Raw genomic sequence first — 12397 nt, forward strand, 5'->3', positions numbered from 1 at the left:
ATCATTTCTCCACCGATCGTCGAGCGAGAACTAGACAAAAGTGTACAGTACCATTTGCAAAATTATTTAAACTGCCTTGTTAAAATTTAAAAATATGCTTTATTTAAAAGCATATTTAGCCACAAATAATATCAAGTGAATTAACTTAACGTTCTACACACCTATAAAACTTTTGCTTTGTTTTCTATTGTTAATTTTTATACATTTTTGTTTTAAGAAATTGCTAAACATTTTCGTCTAATACTGTACAGTTCTAGCCGATCTCCTAAGAACGGCCATCGAGAGTTCTGCTCGTTCAAGCTTGTTTCAACTATTTCTGTCTTGCTCACGGCTAGTGTGTATTCTTTCTATCTTCGCGCAGATTTCTTCAAGGTCACAATTCTAACAAATTGAAATAGACTGTACTTTACAGTAACAAGGCGGGATTTAATACATGCCAATAAAACCATAAAATTGGAAATAACAATTGATAAAATAGTTGGTAATAAAATTATTGTAAAAACAGTTTATTTCGGTCGTATTTACAAAAAAAAAATAGATTGGAGAAAACAGTATAAAATTGCACGATCGTTATTATGTACATACAACATTTTATTAACATACACATAATATAAAAGTGTATATAATATTATATATAAAAAATACTTATTTACAAATACCTTTGAGCAAAAACGTTTTAGCAGGGTGACATTTTTTGTCACTCCGCCGAGCACTTGGATCACAATTCGGTTGACACATGCGAGAAACCAATAGAATTCGCAATGACAAAAGATAACCAACAATATGTTTTCAAAAAAAAAAGAAGAAGGACCAGAACGATATTATTTTAGTTATTTTTATACCTATTTCAGATAATATCGTTCTAATTCTTAACACAATTGCCATTTATTTTATTGATCACTGGACCCCTTAGTTTTTTAGATTACGAAATTACGATTCTACCATTAACCAAAGTTTGAACACACGTGTAGAATTTGGACGATACAAATGTTATCAGGTACTGATTATTGAGGTGATTTTACATCTGCCTCATAGAAATAAAAGAAAAAAAAATCGTTCTAAGTCAAATTTGACTTTTGAAATGGGCCAGTTGAAATTATTGCAGAAATGAATAGACGAAGATGTCCTTAAGTAGTAGTTCAATGGGACGCTCTTCGATTTTATGGATAATTTTTCCATTAGGGGACATCACTAATGAATACTGAAAACTTTTTCCTCAATTTTGAACATATAGGAGTACTTTCTGACTAATTTGAGCAAAGTGAATTCAAATATCCTACTTTCTGAACAATTTGAGCACAATGAATCCAAAGATCGCATTTATTTTGATATCATTTCAATCTTTCTTACAAAAGATCATAAATTCTTTCGATTTTTAAATACAACTCATTTATTTTAAAGCGATAACGGAAAAATCCTTTTGTGTTCTCATTAAGAATGTTAAAATCTATAGGAATCGACTTCTTAATCTTTAAAATCTACCATGAGTTAGCCATAATAGGCAAATCAGAATTGGTCAATTTTGACACCTCTTGACGCCTCATTAAAACATTAGACAGGTACATCCTTTTTATTCATTCCTGCAATAATCTCAGATGGCTGTCTCAAATGTTAAATTCGCATTAAAGTGATTTCTCTTCTTTAATAAAACCTACAAAACGTGCAGGCATACGCGTGAAGAAAGTTTGTTTTCGTTTTGAGACGTCTTCTTCGAAAAAGATGACTTTAAATTTTCTAATTAAATAGCATACGACCTGATAGAGGAGAGTTGAATTTTATTAAGTTTTTATAATTTTCTTTAAATGTTTCCAAGAAGGAATGTCGTAGCTGTTGACTTAGGAACTATAATTTTGTGTAAAAAGTACGTTATATATTCAAGGCAAGAAATAAAAGATCTAATAATTTCATTATTAAATGGGATATTAATTTTAAGTGTTTAAACAGAAAAAAAATGATCCTATTAGCTCCATTAGAAACCAATTGTTTTAGAACACATTTTCAGATTGCTTTCCCAAAATGATCTCCATATATTAAACAAAATTTTTTTATTTGCAATAAGTCTTGAAGAAGCCATTGCTCTGGAGACGACGAAGTTGGTAAAATTTTGTAAAATCATTAACGATTATCGAAAACAAGTGTTAACAAATCAAAATAAAACAAGTACCTACCTTTAGAAACAAATATTTTTTTTCGTATTCTCTATCTTCGCTTTTTTCTTGGAATATTTTATTTTATACGCACCTTTAGGATTCATTTTTGTTTGTCTAAACATTTAAAAACTCATTTTAATTTACCACAATACTCACAATTTTGTTTTTTTTTTGATATCATCACGAGGAGGTCTCAAATGAATGTTGTTCTGTTACGTATAGTAAGATACTACCTAGGTACGTTTTATAACAGATCATTTTTGGAACAAAAAAATCTAGGATGACAAGAACATGGCCATAAAACCAATTTGAGCTTAGGGGGTGATAAAAAAAATATAAAGTGTTAAATGCATCGATGAAATGTACAAGACTTGCAAAGTGTATATGTATATATATATCGGATATATCTGCAGGAATGATGTTTTGTGTCTTGTATGTAGGTACTTATGTTTAATTAACGATAAGTAATAATTATATCATACATCGAACCTCCTGTCGATCATATGGTTTTCTAATAGCACGTAGCTGTCCCTGCTAATAACACTGTTTGACCGGCCGTTTGCTAAATAGACGCCCTGCTGTCTAAGAGTCCTCATACCGCCCTCTATCGTTTCTTTTGTGAACAACAGTGACTTATAGGCGTTTACGAATACACCGACGAGGATACAGCTCCCGAAAAAGATGGATCCGTAGGTGAAGAGAGGGCATGCGACCTCCGACACCGTCGTCGCCAAATAAACCCACCTTCGAATTGACGGAGTCAGCTCGTCGATTCCCTGAAACAAAATAACAAGGATAAGGGATACAAATAAATTAAGTCTGTTATCGTAATAAGGTTGTTGGTCCTAAAACTGGTTGGACACGCACCTCCGCTCTATTCTATCCTGAGTTAATCATTATCGCATTTTCCTAAAACTAGAACAGCCCACATACTTAACTATTTGTGAACACTAATCTAATCTAGGTCTACGTCTCCACCTCTTAGTTCCTGTTTCTGATTCTAAAATATCTCTAACTAGCCCTTCACGTCTGAGAAGATATTCTACCAACATATCTAGCCTATTTCGTATCAACTTCCATAGCGACCTCTGTTGTCCTATTCTTTCACGACCAGTAGGTGAACTGATGCTATTTTCGACGTCGTCTCGCTGTTTGGTAAGGTACCGCTAACACGATGTCTTGACCTAGTGTCTAAGATCTTCTCTGCCGACATCTGGGGTTTGCCCCACTGAAACCTATTGCGTGTGAAGGGGGAATTGCTACTACCAGATAGAAGGGGTAGCAATGGCAAGTCCACTAAGTCCGATCATAGATAATCTCTTTATGGAACGCTATCGAGACCTCGAAGTACATGTCAACTGCTTGGCTCCGATGCGTGGATGACAATCATAATTTGGAAAACACCCAAACATCCAGTTCCCCATGGAGATTGAGAAGGACCAACAGTTAGGATTTTTGGACGTACTACTGAGAAAACTAGACATCAAATTGGTCCACGGTATACAAGCAACATATACACACGGAGAGGTATCCGCACGCCTTATCCAACCACCAACAAAGTCAGAAGCTAGAAAGATCTGCCAACCCAGAATATCTCCAGGTGGAACTCGAAACACTTAAAGACCTCTTTCGAGGCAAATAGTTACAAAAAGAGGAAGATTGGCAAATCAATGAACGTATTAAAGGCAGTAGAGATCAATGAACGCCGCATTACCACCTCTCTAGCATATCTACCATATGCTCTGAAGGTCACAGACCGAATTAGCGGTCCTGAACAGACACGACATCAGAACCATCTTCAAACCCACGAAGAAGATTCAACAGATCGTCAGATCAGCTAAGGACACAAGGAACCCTCTTTCAGCCTCAAGAGTCTACCGCATACCCTGCTCCTGTGGAATGGTCTACATAGGAACCACTAAGAGATCGATGGGAACGAAACTCAAAGAGCACAAAGCAAAGTACCGACTAGGACACACTGAAAAGTCGGCTGGGAGCTCTTTGAAAACTGTAAAAAAGTGCTAGCATCGGTCAACGACTAGCACAGCAGGATGGTTAAAGAGGCTATCGAGATCCAAAAGCATCTGGAGAACTTCAACAAGAAAAAGACCCTCAGACTTAACCAGATCTGGAAAGCGGTCCTCAGGAACACTTGAACGGTACCGACTGACATGCCACGATCAACTGATCTGGAACAAGCACTGCCCCCTACCTACTTTTTAGCGCGAGTGTCCACCCAGTACTTCAGAGGTGGGCCATTTACTTCGGTTTTCCTCCTCAACACTCCCTTCTACCCCCACTCTTAACCCTAATCCCATCTTAATCCTATCCCCAATCCCCAACCTTCCACTTTCTTCCCGGGTATGAGCAACCCACAGGGTTTATCTTCCCGCTCCAGGAGGGGTTTTAGTCGGTAAGAATCCGACGAGTATAATCTAAACAAAAAAAAAAAGAAAAATCGCCAATCCTTATTCAGTATCGGAGATGGAAGGACTTATGAAGAAACTTTCCACTCGTGTAAGCGAAAAGTTAGGAAGCAACTCCTCAGACGACGGCCTTTAGATCCAAATAAGAATAGCATCAGTTCCCCCAATATGTGAACAATTTTGCAGACTTAGAACCAGAAATAAAAAAAATCAGGTGGATATCCAGCCAAATTACCCTCTCCCCTAAAATATCCATACAAATCAGTTGTAACTTTAAGCACAAAATAATAACAGTCTGACATTGATTTAAATTGCATTTAGATTAAATTCAGTTAATCACTTACAGAAGGGTAGGTAGATAAAAACAAGCTTTAGAAAGGATAATACGTTTAGTGTCCATTCTATGTGCCTCTACCTGTCCGTGTTTTTCATGTACCAACATGGACACCTATGCTTTATTGGTTAATTTTGTAGTAACACAGCCACGCGAGCTGGCGCCCATATATCTCTCCCCCTAAAGCCATACTATTACCGAACAATGTTCTAATGCAATTTATTTAATCGTAAACACGAGCATAAAAGGATATATGCAAATGAGTTTCGCCGAAATTTGTCCACAAACTCGTTATTTCGAGTAAACAACTACTGAGCTCTAGAACTAAATGATGTGTTCAGAGCCCCGAGGACATATATATGTATACTGTATACGCGTGCGTTTATTTATAGCACAGCCAATTTCAAAAATCTGGCATTTTGTAATACGACTAGGCGACTAAGAAAAACGACAAACTAAATGTTTAGACCAAGAAGGGTAGATATACCATATGTAGGACCAATAACTTAATCCGATGAAAATAGGTAGAAGGTATTATTATCTACTAATAAATGATAGAAAACGAAACGGTCTGTTGCTCATGTAGGAAATAACAGGATTGACGACAGGTTAAACTAAGCATTGGCTTGTCGATATTGGACCAATATTAGGCTAACCTCACATAAACATTTTACCAAGTTCGACCCAGTACTGGGCAGCCAATGATATGTTTGTCAACACTGGACGATTGCTCGGTCAATCTTCATGTGCCAAAGTTAAGTACATTAATGCTTTTCCAAGCTTACTAGAGTACTAAGCAGGCAAGTATAACTTTGTCAATATTCGACCAATGTTCAGTCAATCTCTAACCAATGTTCGGTCAATCTTAACGTACCAAGTTTCGGTTCACTAATGCTTAGCCAAGTTTAATAGAGTATTGGGTATCCAAGTATTGTTTTGTCAATACTAGATCAATGTTAGGTCAATCTTCACGTACCAGGTTAAGGTACATTAATGTTTCGTCAAGTTTAGTAGAGTACTGGGCACCCAGGTATAACTTTGTCAATACTAGACCAATGTTCCGTCAATCTTCACGTACCAAGTTTAGGTTCACTTATGCTCCACCAAGTTTATTAGAGTACTGGGTAACCAAGTACAGCTTTGTCAATACTAAATCAATGTTTAGTCAATTTTCAAGTGCCAAGGTTCGGTACATTAGTGTCTCGTCAAGTTTAGTAGAGTACTGGAAAGTCAAGTATAACTTTGCCAATACTAGACCAATGTTCGGTCAATCTTCACGTACCAAGTTTCGGTTCACTAATGCTTCGCCAAGTTTAATAGAGTACTGGGTAGCCAAGTACAGCTTTGTCAATACTAAATCAATGTTCAGTCAATGTTCAAGTGCCAAAGTTCGGTACATTAGTGTTTCGCCAAGTTTAGTAGAGTACTGGGCAGCTAGGTATAGCTTTATCAATACTAGACGTATGTTTGTTCAATCTTCAAGTACCAAGTTCTGGTACATTAATGTTTCGCAAAGTTTAATAGAGTACTGGAAAGTCATGTATAGCTTTGTCAATACTCAACCAATGTTCGGCCAATATTCAAGTACCAAGTTTCGGTACATTAATGTTTCGCAAAGTTTAATAGGGTACTGGGCAGTCAAATATAGCTTCGTCAATACTAGACCATTGTTCGGTCAATCTTCACGTACCAAGTTCTGGTATACTAATGTTTCGCAAAGTTTAATAGAGTACTGGGCAGTCAAATACAGCTTTGTCAATACTCGATCAATGTTCGGTCAATCTTCACGTGGCAAGTTCTGGTACACTAACGTTTCGCCAAGTTTAGTCAAAAGTTTGAAACATAATTGTTTCTCCAAATTCTGTTCTGTACTGGGTAGCCTAGTATAGATCTGTCAATACTGGATCATTGTTTGGTCCATTTTTAAGTACCAGAATTGGTTACATTAATGTTTTACCAAGTTTAGTCGAGTACATCATTTTGTTCGGTGAATGCTTTTTGTTACTATGCCGCTGCAGGTTGTGAGTAAACTATAACTCATGCTCAGTTGTTAGGGACTATGTGACATTGAAGACGTACGAAATACAGCTTTATCTACCAATGTAATGTTAAGAACTGAAGAGATCAAGGATCTGTCTGTGCTCATTCCAACTGCGTCTCTCAACGGGTGCATGTTAGCGGCAAATCATATAAACATGTTAGTTTATTTAAATTTTCGTACATTGATCACATGCTCTAATTGGGGAGCTGCAATAGCAGGTAACCTAACCTAAATTTTGTATTTTTATTCTTACATCTAATTTAATAAAACCAAATTAATAGAATTAAGCTAACAACTTTTGCCAACAAAAACAAAGGTTCTATAAATTTAAATGCGCCTTGAAACGACAGTGATGTAGGCTCCCTTGGCTTAACTAAAATGTACGCCACTGGTATTGAGATATTTTCCCCGCTTTTCCATACGTTGACAAAATTGCGAGACGTTTGTCGACGATGGAAACAAAATAAAACAAATGAGAAAACAGTAAACTTGAATTCAGTTTCGAGTAAATTTAATGTGATGGTAAATGTGGAAAATTATTTTTTAGTCAGATAACGTGAGTTTGGTTATTGGTGTGTTTGTTTGTTGAAAAGTTATAAATAGAGAAACAAAACTAATTTCAGCACAATTATTATTGCTTACCTCTTCTAACCACATAATTGGATACACGATATTCGGGAACCTGGAAACAGGTCGGACATTTTCGGCTTGTTCAACTCTTAAATTCAATTGCACCCTCACTTTGGCCTCAACAGGGACACCCAATTTCTGTAACAAAGGAAACTGTTTTATTTACTCCTACTCTGTACACTGAAAGACAAAATAGACACATAAAAATACTTGTAAATAAGTGGGATGTTACACATAAATCATCGATTAAATTCTATTTCTTCAGACTAAAGTAGGGCTTTCAATAAAAAAAGGAATAAGAAATGTAATCTATCTCAAATACTTTACTCGTAACCACCTACAAGATATTTATTGAAACGTAATTTTGATAACTATACGCGAATGAGTGAAACATCTGCCATTACTAATAAAGGATAGAAAACCCGACGGTCCGCTGCGCGATGAGCCACTGCGCATCAATTTTAACATTGTCAGTTGTCAAATACATGCCCTACGCGTCAAATCGGATGCGCAGTTCCTTACTGCGCAATGACTAGCCGTGCATAGCTCTAGCCTACTTGCGCGTAACAAACAGGCTAGGTGACGTGACGGAGTTTTACCAATAAATTTTCAAAATGGCGATGTTATCACTGTCGGTTGTTACTAGCACGTTATCTTTTTTAAATACTTCAAAGAGATGTCTACTAATACGATCGATTTTTAGCCACTTTAACGTGGTGCGCGATAAAAACTCCATTTCAAAATTGTGACGCCATTTTGGGTTAACTGTCATTTTTAATGGTCATAACTGTACCTGTTGTAAATTGAACTTACCGGTTGTATTTTGAAATAAGTTTCGTGTTTCTCCTTGTCCGGATAGAGTCCCTCGAAGGATTGACGTAGGGCTGGATCGGCTTTGTAAAAATGAGGGAATGATAAATATACTGGAGCATCTGTAAACGAGAAAATGAGATATGAAAAAATTGAATGCCATCTAGGACGAGTTGTTTGTCATATTTCTTTTTTCTGTATTTATTTATTTATTTATTTAATACAAACCGTATTGACAGGGGCTGATATTTTGGAGTCCTTTGGGAGCGCAGGGAAAATCGTCTAGACAGTAACACTTGTTGTTCGGCTCCTTGGTGCCAGTTTCGAAAATATTATCTGGCGGAGTGTACAGATCTGCCGTAATCCCTGAAACGAAACAAAAAATTAAATTGTCGCTTTTTAACCAACAGAACGTTTCATGAAATTTCTTATAATACACATTTCTGAGATTGCGATGCTTAAAAGAAAAACGGAATCCTTATAATAAGACCACTCATTAGTTCGTCTGTCTACTAGTCGCAATTATTTTTCTTGGAAACTAATGAAAGTGAATTGAACAAGTCATAATGTCTCATATGTTATGAACGAATGCCGTAAGCGATCGATACTGACGGCACCTTCAATAATCAAGGACATCTCGCGACCGTTTAAATAAGCGAAAAGCATTCGACGTGGTAGAATCGATAGAAAGAGTGCGCATACAAAAAGACTAAATAGTGAGATAAATCTACAACGTCGTAATTAATCGATATAAAAATTTGTAAAACGATTATGTAGGTACTGAAAATAAAGCAACTTAGATATAACCATTTTTGAGGTACTTTGGAATCCTCTAAATGTATAAAGAACACTTTTTCTTAATTTTTATTATCAACTGTGTAGTCATCGTCATTTTCATTTTCGCCTCGCTGCAAACTTCAGCTGGCAAACTTCCCAGTACAAGAAAATATTTGACGATGCTTCACACGTATCTCTGATTCCTCTTTTACTGACTCATTACTTTGTTGTGACCAAGTCAGCCGTCTTTTCCTATTTTCCGGGAAAAATCGGAAAAGAATTAATTAAAAATGTCACCCTCGTAGAAAACAGCTTTCTTTGACGTTTTCTTTTGTCTTTTCTTTTCCATTTAACAAGTTGTTTCAGAAAAGTTGTCAAAGGAAATTCGATCCCGATCGGTTTCATTATTTCATTCAGGAAAACGTGAAATTAATATTCTTCTAAATAAATCTCGAAGACGTCACAGCTGTCCCTGTTTCCCAGTAGCCGTCAAAATTACTTGGACTGTTTTACCAAGAAACCGCCCTAATTTTCCCGCTAATTTGTGTTTCACAACTATTTAATGGCAAGTGTACAGAGTGTTTTATAATTCACTATATTCTAATCAAATTTTAAAATCAAGTAGACAGATTCGTTTATGGAAGACATGATTAAACTGATCTACTTTTTACCATTACCATATGCATATATTTCTTTCAAGATGATACTTATTTACATCGACATATCACGCCCAACTTTAATGTTCTAGTATCCCAAATGTCATCAAAATCGTTAGACCCGTTTTGAAGAATTTAGTACATTGATATTGATTGACTATAACTATATTACCTTGTTTTTCAATGGGTCCCCGATACTGAAGAGGAATAATTCGGCAGAGATCCTTATCATAGATGTGCACAATGTCAGATTTTGTGACGTCTCTAGGTGGGAAGAATGATCCCTCGCTAGCTTTGATGCTTGAGCATGGAGCGTTTGGCCAATAGGGCAGATGGTCCAAACCGTTTAATTTATCTAGTAGGCCAAACTTCTCCATACCGTTTACACCAGTATGTATTGTATGTCGTTCAGATAGGGTGCCGTTTCTCTGTAATAATATAAACAGATAGTTATTAATATGAACAGTGGATAATTGGTTTCTGTTTCATCAGTTCATTAAGGTTTTAAGATTCCTTTAACATACGTTCGACTAAATTAAAATCCACGGTCAATTTGGTTTGGACATAACCTTAAAAAGTACTCCAAAATTCACAAAAACCGTCAATCATTATAATCTCAAACGATTTTAAACCTAAAACCTGTAACATATCAACCCTTCCACTAAATACACAACTTCATAATCCTTTAAACAGGTATGACTGACTGACCGTCTTACAAATATTACACGGGGTTATACAAAGGTCAATACCGTGGGAATCATGAGAGATTAAGCGATACTGCTTCAGTATTTTCATTACGGGGATATATGGTTAAGGGAACATAAACTTTTAGGATTGAGGGTCTAAGGGAATATGGAGTTATACATTTAGTGGAAGAGTTAATCGGATGCGGGTATTAGGTCTACAATCGTTACAGTTTTAGTAGAATTTGGAGTGTTTTTTGAGGTTTTGGATGTTTGAGAAATGTGAAAATTGGTTCAGTATAGAAAGGTTTGGCAGTATTACCATATAGCAAGTAGGAGTTAGAGATAGCTTTAAATAAAATGGAAGAGGTGTTGATAAAACAGTATCGTATGAAAATAAATCAAAATAAAACAAAAATACTGGGTTGCAAGGGTGGAAAAAGTAGGGAAAGAGCGAATATAAAGATAGAACACGAAAAACTAGAAGAAGTGACTGATTTTAGGTATCTAGGAAGTCAGATAAGTCAGGACGGGAGAAGTACTAGAAATATAAAGCAGAAGACAACACAGGGTCGAGTCGCCTTCAATAATAAGAAGTGAGTTCGATGTTCACGAACGGTTAATTTAGAAATTGGAAGATGATTGTTAAAGGTGTATGTTTGGAGAGCGGCGCTGTACGAGTGTGGAACCTGGACGGTGAGTAAAGTGGAAAACAAAAGGTTAGTAGCGTTCGAAATGTGGTGTTACAAGCGAATGATACCGTGGATAGAGAAGGTTAGAAATGAAGAGGTAATAGAAAGAAAGAAGGTCTAGTTAGAGAGATATTAGAGGCAGAAACAGAAGTAAAGAGGAGTAGAGGTTGACCCAGATTAGATTACTGTTTACAAATAGTTAAGGATGTGGGATGTTCTAATTTTAAGGAAATGCGAAGATTAGCTCAGGATAGGGAAGAGTCGAGGGGCGTGTCCAACCGGTCTTAGGACTGACGACCTTCTGATGATATAAAGGTTTGAAGGTATGTGTCTAATGAATCTTCAAACTCATAACTTTGTAATGATAATTCTCATGATATCAGTTGTATATTCATTATATGCAGGTACCTACCTATTATTGTTGTATGAGCTATAGTAACTAACCGGATAACTCAACGAAGTCATTGTTTTATGTTTTCAATTGTTTTTTTCTCTCACATTTTTATTTAAGCGTTATCGAACGTTTTAATCAAATACTTGCCACGAAAAACACGCGCGTTCATTAAACGAGGTTCCATTTGTTTGGTGATTTTTTTGCAAACTGAATAAGTGAAATGTCAGCAGTTCAATAATAATGTACAACACCGACCTAGCTAACGATCGTTTGACCGATGTGCCTCCATTTTATTATTCTTTTTTTGTTTTTATTTTTGACGATTTAATTCGTTCATCTGGCGCGTTTTTACCGTTCGATTTTTAATTAAAATCCGTTGTTACAGCGAACGAATATAGATAGATTATTGAATTGTTTTAGTTAGATTTAGAACAAACAGAATAGCTCAAAACCCCAACGCCAAAACACGACACTGTAGTTGTCCGAAGCACTTTTCGGTAACAAAGTTACCTTCTTCAGGGACTGAAGTAAACTAAACCTAAATGAGAACTAATCCTAATTTATACTGATAGTTGTTAAGGTTCAGTGAACATGACCCGAAGCCAACAAGGTAGATGTTCAATGGACCTTAACATCATCATCATAAACGTAATTAAACTAAACTAAATAGCGGAGATCCAGGGATGGGACCGTTGTCATTGTTAAGAACAATTTGTTTATTTTTATAAATGTATAAACTTTCAAAACTGTTTAGTAAACGATTATTCCTAACTTCTTTAACTAACTTAAGGTTATTAATATTAA

The 12397-nt window shown here is 36.1% G+C and overlaps 1 protein-coding gene across 2 annotated transcripts in view; it reads right to left on the reverse strand.

The window, feature by feature from the left end:
• Positions 1 to 520: 520 nt before the first annotated feature.
• The window catches only part of LOC108738953 (scavenger receptor class B member 1), a 162570-nt gene continuing 150693 nt past the window's right edge, over positions 521 to 12397 (reverse strand). For both annotated transcript variants that reach the window (XM_025974966.1, XM_025974965.1), the window contains 5 exons: positions 9997 to 10252; positions 8620 to 8757; positions 8395 to 8513; positions 7594 to 7719; positions 521 to 2926 (listed from right to left, as the gene is read on the reverse strand). In XM_025974966.1, coding sequence (XP_025830751.1) covers positions 2627 to 2926; positions 7594 to 7719; positions 8395 to 8513; positions 8620 to 8757; positions 9997 to 10252 — 939 coding nt within the window. In that variant the 3' untranslated portion in view covers positions 521 to 2626. The remainder of the gene's footprint in view (positions 2927 to 7593; positions 7720 to 8394; positions 8514 to 8619; positions 8758 to 9996; positions 10253 to 12397) is intronic.

Source organism: Agrilus planipennis, unplaced genomic scaffold (genome assembly GCF_000699045.2).
Source record: "Agrilus planipennis isolate EAB-ADULT unplaced genomic scaffold, Apla_2.0 scaffold118, whole genome shotgun sequence".
Taxonomy (NCBI): Eukaryota; Metazoa; Arthropoda; class Insecta; order Coleoptera; family Buprestidae; genus Agrilus; species Agrilus planipennis.